The sequence below is a fragment of the Abrus precatorius genome, unplaced genomic scaffold, assembly GCF_003935025.1.
Source record: "Abrus precatorius isolate BTA unplaced genomic scaffold, Abrus_2018 Scaffold8, whole genome shotgun sequence".
In the NCBI taxonomy this organism is placed as follows: Eukaryota; Viridiplantae; Streptophyta; class Magnoliopsida; order Fabales; family Fabaceae; genus Abrus; species Abrus precatorius.
The window spans coordinates 37,178,858-37,199,239 of NW_020874428.1; the positions used below are offsets into that span (position 1 = coordinate 37,178,858).

At 28.4% G+C, this 20,382-nt stretch overlaps 2 protein-coding genes across 4 annotated transcripts; one reads left to right on the top strand and one right to left on the bottom strand.

The window, feature by feature from the left end:
- Window positions 1-1,253: 1,253 nt before the first annotated feature.
- LOC113846893 (protein NRT1/ PTR FAMILY 2.9-like) lies at window positions 1,254-3,987 on the top strand. The gene is made up of 4 exons (XM_027475621.1): window positions 1,254-1,495; window positions 1,622-1,839; window positions 2,068-2,627; window positions 2,904-3,987. The coding sequence occupies exons 1-4, from the start codon at window positions 1,354-1,356 to the stop codon at window positions 3,808-3,810; spliced, it is 1,827 nt and encodes a 608-aa protein (XP_027331422.1). The 5' UTR covers window positions 1,254-1,353; the 3' UTR covers window positions 3,811-3,987.
- A 4,966-nt stretch (window positions 3,988-8,953) lies between these two features.
- LOC113846260 (ATPase 11, plasma membrane-type) lies at window positions 8,954-15,368 on the bottom strand. Of its 3 annotated transcripts, none has more exons than XM_027474317.1 (22): window positions 15,169-15,368; window positions 14,914-15,029; window positions 14,706-14,825; window positions 14,521-14,619; window positions 14,286-14,423; window positions 13,991-14,125; window positions 13,648-13,827; window positions 13,332-13,538; window positions 13,137-13,256; window positions 12,926-13,045; window positions 12,661-12,783; window positions 12,472-12,576; window positions 12,237-12,381; window positions 11,559-11,723; window positions 11,182-11,420; window positions 10,946-10,978; window positions 10,752-10,833; window positions 10,483-10,643; window positions 10,077-10,262; window positions 9,808-9,990; window positions 9,545-9,723; window positions 8,966-9,296 (listed from the first exon to the last, which is right to left on the bottom strand). In XM_027474317.1, the coding sequence occupies exons 2-22, from the start codon at window positions 14,965-14,967 to the stop codon at window positions 9,200-9,202; spliced, it is 2,871 nt and encodes a 956-aa protein (XP_027330118.1). In that variant the 5' UTR covers window positions 14,968-15,029; window positions 15,169-15,368; the 3' UTR covers window positions 8,966-9,199. The 3 variants fall into 3 exon arrangements, with proteins under 3 accessions (XP_027330117.1, XP_027330118.1, XP_027330119.1); XM_027474318.1 differs by having other exon boundaries at window positions 8,967-9,296; window positions 13,332-13,605; window positions 15,169-15,210; XM_027474316.1 differs by having other exon boundaries at window positions 8,954-9,296; window positions 14,914-15,254.
- Window positions 15,369-20,382: the final 5,014 nt, after the last annotated feature.

Below are 20,382 nucleotides of genomic sequence, written 5' to 3' on the forward strand. Positions count from 1 at the left end.
ATATATTAAAAAAATATGTTGAAATGATTTTAAAAAAATGTATGGAAGACATAAACTACTTTTATAATCTCTTTCAAATGAACTTTATAATTAAATAATAAATATTTTAATTTTAATAATATCAAAATAAATAATTTTAAATATATAATTTTAAATTTTAATAAATATAATTTTAAAAAATTAATAAAATAAAATAAAAAATTAACTTCCCAATATTTATTTATATAAATATAATTCATACAAAAATAATTATTATATATAAATTGTTATATAATAATTATTAATTTGGTTATACCTTTTTTTATTGTAATATTTATGTTAATAAAACACTCATTCATTATTTATATAAATGGTTATATTCATTTATTATATATATATATATATATATATATATATATATAAATCACTACTTTGACTATTAATAGTATAAGTATTTTATAATATAAATTTATGACATTTAATTTTTTTATTAAGTTTAATAAATTATATTTATTTATTAGTAAAAAAATCTAATTTAAAATAATTATAGTATGTTAGATGTGATGAATATAACATTTAATATTTAATTGCAGTCAACGTTATTTTTATACATCCATTTTGGTATTAAAATTTAACACCATATTTTTATCTTTCATTTTTTATTATTTTTATATAAATATATCTAAAGAATATATCTTAAATGTAAAAAAAAATTAAAATTTTATTGCTTTATTTGTTATCATGAAATGAAGAGGATGAAATGACTAATTTTATTGCATTTTAACGGTTTGTTTATGCTGAAATAAATTATTAAAGTTCAACCATTTCTATGAAATTCACTAAGTTGCATTGCTTCTCACTTAAGGCACGAAATGAGATTTGTTTATTTATAAATAAATTTTATTTAATATAAAAAATATTTTTTTATTAATAAAAATATTATAATAAAAAAATATTTTTATAATTATTATAAATTATTTTAATATAATTTATTTATTTTTATACTTTCTTCTAATTTTTTAAAATTTGTTTATTCTTATTTTTATTCATCTAAATAATATGTCTTTTCTACTTCATCTCTACTGTTTTAATCCATCTACTTTTTTCCTTTATATTTTCATTCCTCTGTTTCAACTCTCATCCAAAATACATTAATGATACAAAAGACATTTTTCTTTACGTATGTACACTGAAATCTCACGTTTCAACGGAAAATGGAAGTGAAATTCCACTCTCTGCCTCTTATTATATATTCACCCTGCTACTATGGTTCTATTGTCTAGTTCAACTTTCACCTACCCAACTCCATAACCACATTTCTTCCTCTTTCAGGCGAGGGACTAACAGAGAAAAAATACATATAATTGTGAATAAATGGGTGAAAATGAGGGAGAGAGAACAAGTATGAAGACAATTGATGATGAGAAAAACATTATGGAGAATAATGAGAAACACATGACAGATGATGATCCTAAGATTAACTACAGAGGCTGGAAGGCCATGCCCTTCATCATAGGTAAGGAATGAGAAGCTTCTACGTACTGCATCCCAATGTTCTATCTATCTGTGTGTGTGTGTTTCAGTTTTATCCTTAAACTTTTGGTGACTTGTCTTGTGTGTGTGTGTAAAATCTAACTGGCAGGAAATGAAACATTTGAGAAATTGGGAGCCATTGGGACCTTAGCAAACCTCTTGGTCTATCTTACAACTGTATTTAACCTCAAGAACATCACAGCCACAAACATGATAAACATCTTCAGTGGCAGCACCAACTTTGCCACCATACTAGGTGCCTTCTTCTCCGACACCTATTTTGGTCGCTACAAGACTTTAGGATTCTGCACATCCACTTCCTTTCTGGTATTGATGAAGTTTAACCCTCATGCCATCACCTTACTCTTCACACAATTTCATCACCAAATATCTCATATTATCCAACAAAACATATGATAAAAAAAAAAACTTTATTATCAAATTGCATATAATTGATGTATATATATAGACATTCTTGAGCTGAATTCAGCCTTGAGCCAAGTCATAGTGTCATACATATATAAGCCTTGTAATTATTCCACTGCATCCAAACAGGGATTGCTTGTTATACAACTTACAGCGGTTTTTAAGAATCTGCACCCACCTCACTGTGGAAGCGAAAGCAAAATATGTAAAGGGCCAACGGCAGGGCAAATGGCTTTTCTACTTGCTGGATTTGGTTTGCTTTTGGTAGGTGCTGCAGGGGTGAGACCATGTAACTTGGCTTTTGGAGCTGATCAGTTCAATCCCAACACAGATTCAGGGAAGAAGGGAATAAACAGCTTCTTCAATTGGTACTTTTTTACCTTCACTTTTGCCCAGATGGTTTCTTTGACACTAATTGTTTATATACAGTCAAATGTGAGCTGGGCAATAGGGTTGGGAATTCCTGCTGCTTTGATGTTGATATCATGTGTGGTGTACTTCGTGGGTGCTAAAATGTATGTCAAAGTTAAACCAAGTGGTAGTCCCTTAACTAGTATTGTGCAAGTTCTTGTGGTTGCAACCAAGAAAAGGAGTCTAACACTACCTGCAGAACATCCTATGCTTTCCCTCTTCAATTATGTGCCTCCGAAGGGTATTAACTCTAAGCTTCCTTACACGTACCAATTCAGGTAATCCATCAAGTTTTTAACTCTTCAGCTATTTCTCAGTAGATAATTGGTTTTTGAATAGTAGTAAGGGCCTCTTTGGTTTGTGAACACGTTGTTTTCATAAATAACTACAAAACTATCTCATTGTTCTTACTTTATTTTCTGTACAAATCTTTGAAAAATGAAAATAAGGTGGCATTTTTGTGATTATTTATGAGAATACAAAATAAAAATAGAAAACATTTTCTGAAACCAAACGGACTCTGTGGTTACTGACCGAAATGAATATTACATCAGATTATTGGACAAAGCAGCAATTAAGACTTCAAAAGATAAAATAGAAGCAGATGGATCTGCAGCTGATCCATGGAACCTTTGCAGCATTCAGCAAGTGGAAGAGGTGAAATGTGTGGTGAGAGTATTACCTATATGGTTTTCAGCCATTTTTTACCATGTAGTTATTGTCCAAATGCACACTGTCCTTGTGTTTCAAGCCCTTCAATCCGATAGGAGACTTGGACACAACAACAACTTCAAGATCCCCGGTGCATCCTACAATGTCTTCATGATGTTGAGCATGACCTTGTGGCTACCCATCTATGATAGAATGGTTGTCCCTTTTCTCCGTAGACTCACTGGAAAAGAAGGTGGCATCACAATCCTTCAGAGGATGGCAATTGGCCTTTTTCTCTCTGCACTTTGCATGTTAGTAGCTGCTGGGGTTGAAGACCATAGAAGAAATTTGGCTCTGACTAAGCCTATAGGAGTGCTACCAAGAAAAGGTGCCATTTCATCAATGTCAGCACTATGGTTAATTCCTCAGTTAACACTTGCTGGACTAGCTGAAACATTTACTGCAGTTGGACAAGTTGAACTATACTATAAACAATTCCCTGAGAACATGAGAAGCATTGCAGGGTCACTTTTCTATTGTGGCATGGCAGGGTCTAGTTATTTGAGTACTTTTCTTATTTCAATTGTCCACAAAGTCACAGCCAAATCTGCTACAGGTAATTGGTTACCAGAAGACCTAAATAAGGGAAGATTGGATTTCTTTTATTACATGATTGCTGCACTGGAGGTCTTGAATTTGGGGTACTTTCTAATGTGTTCAAGATGGTATAAGTATAAAGAAACTGGGAGCAGTAACCTTGAACTCAATGAAGTACCTAAACAATATGAAACACCCATTGTTGGTGTTTAACGGCTACGCTAAGAGTTAATGTATGAATGTATAATAATAGATAGAATCTATGAAGTAGTGTATTTTTTAGCCAAAAAAAAAAAAGTGTTGTTATATGGATTAGGAGCCTTTTATATAATATTCTCAATTATATTGAAACCTGCTGATATGTTTTCAGAAATACTTATTGCTTTTATTATGGTTTCTATTCGATTGTGAAGCAAGGGTACTTCATTTCATCAATTGTACCCCTATGTATTGAGTATTGGTGCCACCTAGATGCACCTAGGTACTTATCAAAATTATTATTTTTTAAATAATTGTATGTAAGATAAATATAACTTTAATGAGACTAAATATAATTTAAGATATAGCTAATTATATCTTAAGTATTAGTTAAACCATTTTTCTTCTTAAAAAATAATAATTTTTCTATTAAAGTTATAAATTATTTCACTTTTTCTCAATTTTCTTATACTTATATTTATTTAATCAAATTTATCCATTCTTATTAACGAAATGAGTAATATGAGTTTGTTAAATTCTTTTATAATATATTTTTTACATTAATGTATTAATATTTATATTATTTATTTGTGTTATTTAAAAATTATATTACCATATCCATGCCTTTAATTTTTAAAAATTATCATATTCAATACCCATATTTGTATACTCATGCAACATAGACATGCAATTTCGGTCTTTAAAATTTTTTTTACAACAATACAGTTTTTCTAATTAAATGAATCAAAATCCTCCACCTTCTTCTTCGAGCATTCATCCAATTATTAACAAAACTTAATAACATGAAAAAACAAAGAAAGCGTGTTTCATTTTATCGCTAAGCCATTTTTTTAACATCATTTTTTTCTTTAAGTATAATTAGTTATTATAAATAAAATATATTAATGTATTTGGACGATGGTTAATTCTTTTTAAAACTATATTTATTTTTTAATGAGTTGATTAAATAAATATTTAATTTATCAATATAAATAAATTTACCTATGCACTAATAAATTAATGAATAATAGTTATGAACAAGTACTTTTAATAAAATACCGATTCAGAAAAAAAATAACTACTAAAAAAAGGAACTATTTAATAAAAAAGAAAAAAAATATTTTCTTTGTAGATAACTAAAAAAAATGAATAATACTATGTAAACAATATTTTAATACATTTACTAACAAGATTCATAATACCAATGCAACAAGCTTTGGCTTAGTTGACTCAAGGGAGAGTTGATGAACACAATCTTCATACTTAATAATCCCTAATCCAGACAGATTAGAGCCTTTGACAGCTTTGAAACAGAGAAAATCAGTGAAGTAGGAACCACTTTACAGCAACCATTATTAAAATAATCTGATATACACTCTTATTAGAACGATAATCTTGTTTTAATATTAAGGAGATAATATAAAAATAAAAATATAAACAAATATAAATATGTAATATAAAAATAAAAATAAAATAACATAACTCGTATAAAAAGGTTGTGTACAAGTACATAGCTGGCAAGAAAAAGGGCAATACAGTAAGAGAAAGGTCAAAAGTTTTCTAGAAGAAAAAGAAAATTGGTTTGACTTGTTCACTATGCTTAATTTGTATCTCGTTTACATCGAAAGATTTTTTTGAAAAAAAAAATATAATTTATTTACATTGTAATAAATGTATGTACTTTTTTTTTTATTAATCAGTATAAATATTCACTTTTTTTAGCCTCTACTTCAAGACGAATTAAATTTGATATTAAAAAAATTGCGAGCCTTTGTTAAAGAAGAGGTTTAGTAGTACCTTAAGATGTTGATTGAGAAACTGTTTCTTTTAATTTTTTTATAAGAAATATTTAGTATTATTTTTTATATAATTATAAGAAATAAAATCCTATTTTTATATGTATTATTTATTATATTTTCATATTTTTATTTATTTTAATAATATATTAACTCGTTATCCATATAAGTAAATTTATTTGTTTATTTAATATACAATTTATTAATTTGACCATTTTTTATTATAAATATTTTTAAAATGCATTATAAATTTAGAATACATAATTATTTTTATTAATTTTTATAAATTCATTGTTATTTTTTACTAAAAAGACTAGAGAGGGTAATAAATAAATTTTTAATTAAATTCATATTAGAGATGTATTAAAGATTTTTAAAATTATAATCTGTCAATTATTTATACTCTAAAAAAATTAGCTATTTTTTTTATCAACATGAATATCTTTCCTTAGCTTTCATTTTTTTTTTTTTGTTATAAACACAAATTTTGGATGGTTGAGATAAAATGGTATAAAGTTGTTTTCTTTTCTTTTCTTTTTTCCCCTTTTTTTCACAATTAACATAAACTTTACATTTGGATGGTTTTGCTTAGAGTGAGATTAAAGAGTCACATGAATTGCAACTTTTCACATTAATCCATAATTGAGATTATATTATGTATTCATAAAATTAGAAATTTTTGCAACGCTTTGTTGCTCAAACATTATCTCATGGTGACTGATTTTTTATTGATATCATAAAACATTAACACTGACCCAATGACCCACACTATATTTTGTGGTCAGAGCAGTGTCTAATGAGTGCATAGTCAAGTGGTAGGTAATGAATATCAATTTTCAGATAACGCACCACAAAATGAGACTTCACAGCTTTTGTGCTTACAGCAATCATTCTTTACCATATGTGTCAAATTGAATCTCTATCAAACATGTCCAGTTAAAGTATATCCACAACACAAATAATATTAGTTTTAGTTACAAGTGTCTTAAAAAAATCAATATTTTATGAATTATTGGTGTTCTAGACAATGCATGCATCAAGTATAATCTCTCCACCCAGGCACATTGCAGACAAAATCTTCATAATTTTGCATAAATTTTAATTAAATACTCTCTTTGTTATTAGTTAAAGTTTACAGGGAATCCATTAAATACTCTCTCACTCTTCGTTTGTTGATGAAATTTGCATAAATTTTAATTAAGAGTAAGATATAACATGAGGTGTCCCACTTGAATTAAATATATTATCAGATAAATGAGAGATTATGACTTGAAATTTATCAAACAAGTTAGGAATTTTCTCTTGGTATATTGCGAAACAGTTCAAAAGAAGAGTTTAATTTTTTAAATTTTTGAGAAAATATATTTTTAATTTTATTTTCGGAGTTTAATAAGTGTATATAAAAAGTAACAAAAGCAACTTTTTTATTATATACATATTTATACACCGAAAAGTTAATTATCTGAAAACACCTTGAATTTGAGTAGTACGTGTAAAGTTTCTGTACTGGTCTACTAACTCTCTCAAGTTTCATTTAGTTTTGCTGATAAGCAATGAATGGCTCTGCACAAACATTAAATGTGGAAAGATGATGATGATGCCATAGTCAAAGTCGCAAATGAATGGCTCTGTTGATATACTGTTAATGTGTCTGTACAATCGTCTATCTTTCAACACCCAATGATTTCAGAGTGAGAGAGTAAATCACAGTCCCTCTAAGTTGCAAATTACATATAAAAACTTTTCCCTGAGAGAAATCCAAACGTTGACTGATACGTTGATTACTTATTTGACTTTTCCAAAATAGTAAGAAAGTTGGATTTTAAAAGATAATTTATATTTTTAGTTATTAATTGAAAATTTATTTGATTACATTGTTTTTCTGTACATATTTTATTATAATATTTTCTATTAATTTTATAATTAATTATTGTAATTATCTTTTTCAGTGCACACGTTACATCGCTTTGAAAAAGATATGTTGATTACAATTTAACTTTTAAATTAAATTATAATATGTTACCATTGTTTATATTAAATTTAAATATTTATAAGTGCATTATTTAATATTTATCTATATTCTGTATACTATACACATTTCTTTAAAGTTGTTGATTGAACATCTTTCAATTCTCTGACAGTAATAGTTTAAATTTACTTTTTGACAAAGAAAAATTTGTTATTTTTTATAATGATTTTACATAAATATTATTTATAATTGAAAAGGAAACGTAATAGGATGTCGTTAAAATTAGTATTAATGTATTATATTTTAAAATTTTTTATCAAAACTAAAAAATGAGAATTAAGTTAGAGTTTTCTTCATCTAATATAAAAGAAAATAAAAACTTTTTTTAGAATAGATGTTGAACATTATTTAGTATATTACTGGTAATGAGGATTAAAACTAACTTTTTTAAAATTATATAAAGGGAGAACTAAACTTTTAAAATATAGGAATGAAATTGTATTAATTCCTTTGTACGTACTGTCATTCAATGAATCTACTAAGAAGGTGGTGTTAAAGGCTCTTGTAATTTTTGCAATAAAGTTTGATCATTTTTAATAACTTCAAAATTAATTCTAAAGATTGATATCAATATTTTGAAATAAATAAATTTAAATTCAAGTATGGTGATTCAAAATCCCAAGTTCAATATATCTTACAATAGAGACGGTAAAAAATAAAATAATAATAATAATAATTAAAGAATTGTCGCATCTTACAGGTTAAGATTTTTTGTAGTAATTATATTTTACAATAACTGCTGCATGTAGTTTAGTGCATTTTTACACTTTTGTTTAAGAAATTTTTTTAAATAAAAGTGCAAAAAACTTATGTTTTGGGCGATTCTATTCCCTGTTTAAATGTAATTTTTTTTGTATGGGCTTAGGCCCATTTTTATTTATCAATAAAGTTGAAGCTTTTCCATTAAATTTTGTAACAATAACCAATCAGCATCCCTGAGTACACCCAATAAAGATATACTAAAACCAGATCTTTAATAAAGACTACACTTTATGAAATAATAAAGCGCAGATTTATAGTTAATAAAAAAAATTATTGACTCAAAGCACATTCTTGTATTTTTGGAAGTTGTTCTTATTAGTAGACATGTTAATACAAGATTGTTAGTAACACATTATTTAATACATTCTTGATCATTGATTCAAATTTATTAAAAGCTAAAATATTAATTTAAGAGTGAAAGTTACATAAATTTTATGATTTTCAATCAATTTTAATCAATAATTGAGAGTATTATATGCTAATAAACAAACCAAATGCAAAAACTTCATGTTCTTCCCTTCCAATTTATATTAATTTCCAAAATTGGAAGAAAAAAAAAAGAGGTATATAGAAAGAAATTTTCAGAAGCATAAAATAGGAGGATGATTTTCTCTTCATTCTGAGAAGCATGAAATTGTGGAGATAACAAGATGATGACATAAATAGACCTGACCAAAGCACTTCTTTAAGTGCTCAAAACAGACGGCAGAATAAAAAGCTATTAAAGTTGAAAGTGTGTAATCATTACATTATAATCTTCTCAGCAACATTAGAATGTAACTCTTTACAGTGTAAGTATGCAAATATATAAGCATCTTCAGACTGTGTATGCTTGCTGAATCGTGTCTATGTCAAGCCCCTTCAGTCTCACAACTGATTCTACATGACCTTTTAGTGTATGAAGTTCCCTCAACCTGCAAGCAATTATTAGGAAACAAAATAAATCAATGGTTTATAGGAACCAACTTATAGCATGTTTGGATTCACGTTTAAATGACTCTAAATCCACATTTATTTCAACAGTATTAGCTGTAGCTTCTGCATTAATTTAACTACGAAGAATATGTTACCCTCAGGAAAGACAAAAATGTGATTAAGTCTTATAATGAAAAAGTTTGATGTTTATCCTCATCTAAATTCCTTATCAAATAAAAACAATTACCTTGCAATTTCGGCTCTCCTTTTAGCTTCTTCAGCCATTTGATTGAGTTCATTGACATGTGTGCGCTCAGTGAACATCTTGGTGTCAGGTGGTTGTAATCCATGCAATGTTCTTTGTGCATGTGCCCATTGAAGCTCTCGTTGTTCCTTTCCAAAGTCCTTTTGCCTTGTGAAAGCAATCTACAAGACAACAAAATCAATAAGCAGAGCTAAAAATTAAACTAGCCTTGGATTAATTAACTCAAAAAAACAAACACCACTTACCCTTTGTTCAATGACAAGATCCCAAGCCCTCCCACTCAAAGCATAGCGAATGAGAAATTTGATAATATCAAGGGGAATGTAGAATATTATGTTATATAACCATATCACACCAGCCCAACCCCAACCTATTCCTTCAATTGCAGCAAAGCTCCAGTTTGCATATACTGCAATCAAAGTTGCGATCTGCACACAACAAATCCATCACCAAATTTGATGCAATGAAAAATAACCACAACACTGACAACAGCATACATGGTTGTGTGGCTTACCAGCTGAGCAACAACGAAAGCAGCCACCAGCAATAAACCAGGACGCTCAACATATGACCAACCTCGAGATCGAGTTACAAATATAAGAGCCTGACTGATAGTGCTCACTTGAAGATAGATTGCAGAGGCAAGTTTTCGGAAATCGTCATGAGCATTTTTTTCAAGGGTTGAGACCCCAAACACTTTCTGGAAATATAGCAGACAAGATAAATTAATGGACCATCCACAACAATCAAAAGCCAAATGCAGAACTCATTAAGGGCATATATTGACATTGCTTCACATAATTAGGAAACATTAGATCATAAAAGTAATGAGACCTAGCATTGCTTCCATAAGCGATGAAGCAACATGCATGGATGTCACAATAAATTCAAATTTGTGATTGAAGTCAAAGAAAACATACTGGGAAGAAATTTGTTTTGTATGCTGCCCAAAAGAATATGACTGTCATCATTGCCAAGTAACTTCCAAGCACAATGCCAGTAGTAAATATCTCTGCTAGCTTCCAGCTATCTGGCAGAGGGGATGGCTTTACCCGATCTTTTGAAATTGTCATAATAGTGCCTACAATGTCAAGGAAATATAAGCCGCCAATAAAGCTCAGGATCACATAGAAGCGTGAGGCAGGAAACAAGCAGGGGGAAATAATGGCAAGGAAAAGGAATAACAAACCATCATTAAGGATGGCAATAATGAGCACCATAAAAGGTGGAAAGTCAAACTTCCATATGAGAGCCAGCAACATGAATCCGAGCTGTAAGTGTCAAATGTGACAGGAAAAAATTAGACCCATCTGATAATTACATAATCAATAACGCCATTTCAGGCAGAAAATAAACTCCAGAGTTGCAAAATAATCCATTTACCACAATACGAATTGTAATTGAGACTGCATAAATCTGCAATAAAGAGAAAAACCTTTCAAGTCAAATGGCAGTGTAATTAAAAATATTCTTATTATCCCACATCAAAAGGCCAGAACAAAACAAAGGTTTCTAAAAAATTAATGTATGATAGAGTATTATAACGACATAAGAAACAATGATAAAGGAGATTTGGATTTAAAAAATTGTTAAAATCTAACAATAACTCTATTGCTTACTGTATAATTTTTCATTCTCTGGAAGATAGCTCGGCTGGTCAAAACAGCACTTATAATAACACTAAGACCAGGTTCTGTCAAAACAATATCAGATGCACTACGAGCTGCATCAGTAGCATCAGCAACAGCTATACCAATGTCTGCCTTCTTGAGGGCAGGTGCATCATTTACTCCATCGCCAGTCATTCCACAAATATGTTTCCTAGCTTGCAAGCGTTTCACAATCTCATACTTGTGCTCTGTCCAAATATATAAACCAACATGAGCAAAGAATCATATAATACTAAATTACTACAATTAGTCACTAATCTTCATCCAATACATGTCATCAAACAATAAGTAAAACAATAAATTGCAACAATAACACAGAAGCATACCAGGAAATACACCAGCAAATCCATCAGCTTTTTCAATTAGTTCATCAATCGGTAAGGCAGCAATCGATTCATCCTTGTCCTGCCCAAGTAAAGCAGATGAAGGATACATATTGGTACCCATTCCCAAGCGACGACCTGTTTCCTTTCCTATAGCTAGCTGATCCCCTGATAAATAAAGGAAGATACATAATTGAAACTAGGAAGAGGATATGGGGTTAAATATTTCAAACATAAATTACATTGTAGGTCATGTGTTTGTTTCTCTAATGCACAAGTTAATTTCCAATGATACTATTGATCACATAAATTCTTTAAGTACATTATAATAGTGATACTCAGATTGTGAAAATGTTGCCCTTATCTAAAGCAAAATCGCTCATCCACCAGTATGAATTTGTAAATTTAAGTTCCATCAAAATGCTGGCCAGTAATGTCTTCAGAAAATTTAAAAAAAAAATTCTGACCAATAAGTATGACAAGTTTGGTTAGTAACTTTTTCTGAATCCCAGAATAACAAGCAAGATAACTTAGATGTCACAGGACTCAGATTGCATCAGTTGCTTATACAGTACAACAGTCTATTCCCAATCCTTATTAAAGTTAATAAGTCAAGAAGAAGAATGATTCATTATCATAATACAAGCAAAGAAAAGGTGTTCACTATCATATGTATTACACCTGTAATCATTTTGACATTTACTCCAAGATTTAGTGCCCTCCTGATTGTTTCTGCACTATCATGCCTAGGTGGGTCAAAGAGAGGCAGAAGGCCAATAAATTGCCATGGGCCTCCAGCACTCTCTTTCCTTCCATCTGGAACTTCCTGAGTAAAATGGAGGAGCCTAAATTAACATATCTAGCTTAAAACATATGTATACAAATGCACCAATTCATTAAGCAATAAATTAATTACTTGGTATGCTACAGCAAGAGACCGTAAACCACGCTCTGCAAACTTATCAATCACTGCATGAACCCTACGTTCAATGTCTGCCTTGTTGTGTGCAAGATTTAGGATCTAACAATCATTATACAAATCACCATGAGAATACACTAGACAAAATATTAACAGAAAATTATGCAAACAATGTCACTAAATTACCTGTTCTGGTGCACCTTTGCTTACTCTATGCATTTTACCATCATGGTCAATATAAGTCAATGCTGTACGCTTATCAGTAGGATTGAAAGGAAGAAAATGTACTTCTTGTATACCAGCACGTGCCTTCAGAAGCAGTGGGTTAAAAAGGAAAAAAGCTACATCAACTTGAATTTAGAAGAATGCATGTGCAAATTATAGTTGCAGGCTTGCAGCTGATAAATATATCTCAAGAGGAATACCAGGGAATAATAAATCAATGACTAACCTCCTTTGGATCAGCCAGCATCCCAACTATGGCTGTATCTATTGCATCTTGATTCTCAAGTCTTGAAGCTCGGGCTGCCATCAAAACAACAGTATCTGGATCCACTCCTTTTGCAAAAACCTTGTCGGTTAAAATAAAAATAATTAGAACAAGTACATATAAAACACAAGATAACCTGCAAACAACACCATTTAGTCATTCACCATCCAACCTCAACAAGATTTTTGTCAACAGTAAGCTTATTTAATGTTAGAGTCCCAGTCTTATCACTGCAAAGCACATCCATGCCTGCCATTTCTTCAATGGCTGTCATCCTCTTTGTGATAGCCCCCTGCAGACATTATAACCATTAGCTCTTACCTACATGTGTCCACCAAAGATGCTCAACTAAAACAACCTAACTGACCTGCTGAGATAGTCTATGAGAACCAATGGCCATGGTCACAGACAAAACTGTGGGCATGGCAATTGGAATTCCTCCAATAAGAAGTACAAGGAGATTGTCAATTCCAGGACGATAGGGTCGATCTTGGATGGGATACATAACAATAATCTCAATAATCATCCCCACAGCAATTGAACATATGCAGAAGTTCCCAATTGCAGTCAAGACCTAAAAATGACAGCAAAAAGAATATCAAAAAGAAATCCAAACTTTGAATATCAATTAGAGTATTAGACTGTAAGGGGAAAGGAAAGAGTTACATTCTCTCTAATGTTACCTTTTGAAAGTGACCCACTTGATTTGTAGTATCTACAAGGTGAGCAGCTTTACCAAAGAAGGTATGAACACCAGTAGCAATGACCACGGCTTCAATCTCTCCTTGTTTGCAGGTAGAACCGGAATATACACCATCACCAGGACCCTTTGTCACTGGCAGTGACTCACCTGTAAGTGCAGACTGAAAAGCACAAAGCACCAAAAGAAAAAGAGGACAATTGACCAATTAGGCATGTTGTGGAGGATTAAAAGGGAAAATATTATATGATATATATATATATATATATATATATATATATATATATATAAACAAAATAAATAAATAAATAAATCAGAGAACCCACTTGATCAATTTTCAAAGGATCCCCTTCAAGAAGACGAGCATCTGCTGGAATAATATCTCCTAGTTTGATGCTTATTATGTCACCCGGAACCAGGACTGCAGCATCTTGCTCACTCCACCTACCATCTCGAAGAACCTTTACAAACACAAACTCATGAGAAATAAAACTATAAATGTAATTAAAAAGAAAAAAAGATTCCTTCCAGATGCAAAGATTCAACTTCACCAATATGAATACGGAATGCAGTGTCACACGGTATTGAGATAAAACAAAAGAAGGATACTGAATTTGACACCTTGGCTTTTGGAGCGAGTCGAGCCATGAGAGCTGCTGCAGCATTACCGGCATTGTTCTCTTCAATGAAACTAATAGTTGAATTGATGAGAAGCAAAGTGATGATACCCACAAAGTCTTGCCAATCAGGAGCCTTTCCCTGCATAAATATTCAAGGAAAAAGTCCAAATAATCAACCTACATCAAAAGCACACCTTCATTGCCAATATAAACTACCAAAAGTTAAGTGTACTCACCCCTCCATTTGCAAGCGCAATTGCCATTATAGCAGCTGCCTCCATAACCCAAGACAGAGGATTCCACATAAATCCCAAGAACTTCAAAAATTTGCTCTCCTGAACAACACCCCAAAAGATAATTCACCACAAAAAATCTTTTTTTTTCAAGTGGGACTTGATCAAAGAGAGAAAAAGGAGAGTACCCTCTTCTCTTCAAGCTTGTTGTGACCAAAAATGGTAAGCCTCTCCTCAGCAGCATCACTGGTAAGACCCTCTCTCCCACATCTCAGATTCTCAAAAACCTCTTCAATGGGAATGTTCTCCTGCATTCACAAAGTTCACAAATTTAAAACAACAAAAAAGACACAGCAATGAACAACAAAGAGAAGTAGTGATTCAGATCTATGTTACCAAATCCACAGTTTCCTTCAACACAGCCTCCAACACTTGGGACTTGTCTCCCATCTTCTTCTTCTTCCTCTTCTTCTTCTTCTCTCTGTATCTCTAGGCCACCAACTTTCCTCTCACTACAAAAACCGTTCAGAGATTAGGAGTTGGCGTGTGTGAAGTGCACCAACCGAAAGAGGTGGCACACATGTACGAGTAAATAAAAAAGTATGCAAACTAGAAAGAGTGTGTGTGTGGTTAAGGGTAGGAGTAGACAACCTAATTGTGACCCCAAACGTTGGGATCAAGGATTGAAACGATGTACAACAACAACCACTCTTCACAGCACAGAAAAGCACAAACAGAAACTCTTATAGACTATGCATATGCAAGTAAACCATGTTGGAGTAGTAGTAGATGCATACATACACATAGAGCCACTTGCTCAGTAACACGCACATTTTTTATTTACTTTGCTTATCCTTTCCTTTTTCTGTGCGGTTTCTTATCTTTGGGATTAGCTCTTTTAAAATAAGATAAGTATTTAAAAAATACAAGATTGTAATAATTAAAAAATTTAACATTTTCACATTTTATTATGCACGTAAATGTATTTTGTCAAAATGTTGTATGTTTTCCAAAGTTAAATTGCAATTGTAAGAATTACAAAATTCAGTTCTTTTGAAGTTTGTTGTTTACTTTGGGGTTATTTTATTTTATTTTTGTAAAGACATCAATGCTTTTAATAGTTAGTGATCAATAATTTTTACTTCAAAATTATTAAGGTTAAAGTTTTGCATTCAATGTTATCACTCATTCTAACGATTCTATTTATTAACGGAGATACTAAGGATAATTATTTCAAAGTCTCTACATTGTAATGAATTGTGAATGTTGTGAATTTTTAGTATGTAATCTTATACTTTCGTACAAAAAAAATTATTGCCTATCTTATAAGAATAAAAAGATACCCACCATCTTTTATTGGAACTAAAATACACCATAATGCGAGCATATCATTAGTGATTAATTAACTCAAAAGAGTTTTTTTATAAAAAAAATTAAATGTGAGAATACATCAAATTTATATCTCTCAACATAACATAGCAAAAATACAAAACAAAATACAATATTAGGATTACTTTCTTGATAATAGAAAAAAACGATTAGAAAAAATTAAAAGTAAAGAACTATATTAATCATTTCCGTGATGATACAACCATTTGGAATAATTATTTTTATTTATTTAATATCTGTACTGGTCTTTTCTGTTAATTTTCCTTTGATAATATATTCCGTAATATGAGATTTATTTCGTTATTAAATTAATACAAAATAATATGTTTTTGTTAAAACTATATTAGTCCCTTTTCTTTGGAATTTATTAATTTATGTTGTAACTAACTATGCTATTTCTTCCTAATTAAATGAGCCTCTCTACCGAAAATGGATGTCACTTTTTCTTTGTTAACTAAAAGAATAACGATTTACCTTCTACAATATATTTTTTTCCCGATATTCTTAATATTTAGCAAAAATAAATAAATAAAAATAACATATTTAATATGTTTTATACTCAATGAGTAAAAAATTAGTTAAAAAATACATCATAAAAAAATTAGAATTATTCTAACTAAAATGGTTACTGGTCAGATACCAGTCACTGTCACATACATTACTTTTACAGAGAGGGGTATAAATTCATATTTTCCCTCAGAAACAGCATACTTGTAAGAATAACAAACTAAATATTAATTAGTATATTAAGAGAATTAATTTAAAAATTAAATATAAACATTTTTATTAAAAGTGTCATAAACATATTCCATTTAAAAAATAAAATATTTAATAAAATTTAATTACTATTTTAAGAAAAATATTAATGTCAATTTTTAAGAAAGAGTTAAAATATTTAAAAATAAGAATCAGTATTTGTTACAATTAAATATATAAAATTTAAAAAATATTAATTAGTAAGACCCGAAGGATTGTTAAAGAAGAATGTAAATGGATGAGGTATGTGGCGCGGTGCGGCGCAGAAGAGAAGGTGGAATCTGGAGTATGGACCATTAGTCATTAAGTGTATGGCAGAAGCCTCACATGCACGCACTTACTCCTCTCTCTATTATTATTCATCTGTTGTTAACAATGCCCATATATTTCAAAAATGCTTTTATTATTATTATTATTATTGGATAACAAACATTATATTTTTAATATTTAAAAATAAAACAAATTTTCTTCTACAATAGTACAGTGTCGGCCGAAATTGCTTGTACTAAACCTCATTTATTTTTAAAAATTATCTAATACATTTAAGGTTAAATTAATTTTTGTAATTTTTTTATTCAGATAAGCATAATTTAAAATATTTTAATTACGTTTAATTTTTTATATTATTAACATGTTTATATTCTATATGCTGGTAAAGATGAGTTTTAAAAAGTTTGTAATTTATCAGTCTAAAAGCTTAAATTTACAGCACAAGAAGAAGGCAGACTTCAAACTTTAACTTTTTGTACCAGTAATTTTTAAGAGTTTTGAAAATTTTAAAAGTAATTGAAAATCTTGTTCTTTTCTTTGCTGATTTAGCATGTTTTACTTTTTGCATGTAAGTATAAATATAGTTTAAAAGATAGGTCTCCAATTTAGTGTTGAATAAATTATTAAATAAATTATTTAAAAATACATGTTCGAAATTCTAATACAATATTACTTTTAATGTTTTAAGTATTAACTTTAAGATAATAATTAGAAAATTATGTTTATAAAATTGAGGAAACATGTAACACGCAACCCTTGAAACGTTGATACTTTGTTTAATATGAGAAAGAAAACATCAAATAAAAAAAATAGGAAAGGGAATAAGTTGATGAGAAACAAGAAGGTTTTAAGTTTTTTTATATGGAAAAAAAAAACATAACTTTTATATAAATACTTGTGTGTCATTAAGTAAATGTACAAATTTAGTTATATTTATTAAGAAAATCACTCTTTTATCTCTTTTTTTTCTTTGCTTTGAATTAAAAAAAAAAACGTACACCTTATATTTATTAAGAAAAATATTAAAAGAATGTAAATTTTATTGTTTTTAATATTCCAAACAAAGCATAAGTGAGAATTTTAAGATTTAAAAGATTTGTTTAAACACTAAAAAAAAGATGATTTTCATAAAAAATTATATATATAGATATTTAAGTCAACCCTAAAAGTGACCGAACCGAAATTAAAAAATAGTAATTAAAGGATGGGATTTTGGGAAAGTTTTGAGTGGAAGATTAGATTCCTTTGGAGTGAGGAAAAGACAGATTGGGATACGCTGATCCAAGAAAGTGACCCTTTCCATCTTCCTTTCCCCTGTCACATTCCTTCTTTCGCTTATCCACTGCCCTTTCAAAATTCAATCTATAATAACCAACCAAAATTAATTCCACCTTTAATATTTATATTACTTTTTTAATATGCGTTGAATATTATATGATAAAAATTAATATTTTTTATTTTTTATTCCAAGTTATAATATTTAATATCATTAACATATTAAATTTTATAATATTATATTATTTTTACTATATATATTTGGATACACATTAATTATTATTTTTTTATGTTTTTATTTATTGTAAGATTTGTATCATTAATGTATTCACTTTTCATCAAGAAAAATCGATACATTCAATCATTTAACATATAATATGTCAATTTCACCGTTTAACAGATACATAATTATTAATTATAGATTTTTTTAAAATAAATATTCAATTTTTTTAATAAATAAGATAAATATAGTATATTTTAATTAAATAAATTAATTAAAGATATTTTTTTTATGGATTATTAAAAAATTAATTTTGTAAAAATAAATTATATTTTTACAATTTTAATGAAAAATATTTTATAAAAAATATAACTAAATTTCAATTTCAATTTATAAAAAATTTAATAAATAGATACTTAATTCAACTATTTTCCTGAACAAATATTTTTTACGGGACTTTAACAAGTATTTAAAGTGTGTTTTAAAAAAATATATGTTTGCTAGTTTTTAATTAGTCTAAAAACTTATTTGGCATAAGGTTTAAAAAAATGTTTCAAATTAGTAAAATGAAGTTATCTACTAAATGGTTTTATTTTGATGAAGAAAACATTTAAGCTTAATAAAATAAGTTTAAAATCTAATTATTTGTTATGTCGAACACACTTGCTTAGCCCTTCTTTAATTCTCCCTAAATTTATAATGAAGGTTACCTGTCAGTTTAAATGGAGGCTTCAAGCTTAAAAGCCTAAATTATTATTATTATTATTATTAAATTTTATCATTAATATATAATCAAAATTCCTTAGTCTCATTAAATATATTTTTACAATATAAAATTATTAAATAATAATATTTCTTTAATAAAAAATTATAAGAATGATAATTATTCGAATATATATATATATATATAATTTTATTTTAATATACAAAATAATTATCGTTGTTTTCAAAAAATAAAAAAATCTAAAACTTTATTTTGAAATACTCTAATTACTAATTCTTTTATACTCTTATTATTATAAAATTTTTATCAACCAGATATTTGCTCATTAACTAAGTAAATTATACTCACCCACTTAATACATAAATTATTAATTTGACAATTTGTTGATAGCTATTTTTAAAATATTCTATAAATTTATAATGTATTCTATCTTAATAAATATTTTTTTTATAAAATAAACTCAAGAGAGTGCTATTTAGAAGAATGCAAGAAAAAAAATTACTTTAGGTTTTTCGCCAGTGTAGTTTTATCAGATTTGGATAAGGTTACTTCTAGCAGAGGGTATCTATATAAAAAAAATAAATTATAAATATATTTATATTATATTTTAAAACTTTTGTATTATAAAAAACATTTGATGATATAATTAAATCATTCTTAGAAGCCTAACGATATATTGTGTTATAAATGTTATAACAATTATTTAGGTTTTAATATTTTTTTATCATTTCAACAAAAATAAATTACAATTTTAATTGAATAAACTTACATATTTAAAAATCAAATAAAATTTAAACACATTTTTTTGGAAAATAGTTGTTTTTTATAACTTAAAATTTTATCAACAAAGATTAAATGTTTTATTAAAAAACGAAGATAAATAATATAATAATTAAAATAAATAGTGTAGTATTAAAAAAAATAAACAGCATCTAGCATTCGACAATCAAGGTTTTTTTAAAAAGTGAAAATTATAATTTTTGATAAAATAACAAAGATAAAAATAGAAGAAAAGTAATAACTTAAAAACTTATATTTGAAATTGCCTTTTGAAAAATGCTACAAGTTATTAAAATAAATTATTTTGATAAATAATCTATTTTGGTGAAACAAGCAAGTAAATTAGAGTATGTGCGTATGTGAAAAATCATGATCCCAAATTGATCACACCATTTTTTCACCTATGATTCAGAAAAAGCCAAACCCCTTTTTTTTGAAAAAAAGAAAAGCT

What these genes read in the sequence shown, in the direction of transcription:
- LOC113846893 (XM_027475621.1), top strand. Translation starts at nt 1,354, where the DNA reads ATGGGTGAAAATGAGGGAGAGAGAACAAGTATGAAGACAATTGATGAT. An exon ending in GGCCATGCCCTTCATCATAG is followed by an intron (nt 1,496 to 1,621) that starts GTAAGGAATGAG and finishes TCTAACTGGCAG; the next exon opens with GAAATGAAACATTTGAGAAA. An exon ending in CCTTACACGTACCAATTCAG is followed by an intron (nt 2,628 to 2,903) that starts GTAATCCATCAA and finishes ATATTACATCAG; the next exon opens with ATTATTGGACAAAGCAGCAA.
- LOC113846260 (XM_027474316.1), bottom strand. Translation starts at nt 14,967, where the DNA reads ATGGGAGACAAGTCCCAAGTGTTGGAGGCTGTGTTGAAGGAAACTGTG. An exon ending in CTCATAGACTATCTCAGCAG is followed by an intron (nt 13,257 to 13,331) that starts GTCAGTTAGGTT and finishes TAATGTCTGCAG; the next exon opens with GGGGCTATCACAAAGAGGAT. An exon ending in TGCTGGCTGATCCAAAGGAG is followed by an intron (nt 12,784 to 12,925) that starts GTTAGTCATTGA and finishes CTGCTTCTGAAG; the next exon opens with GCACGTGCTGGTATACAAGA.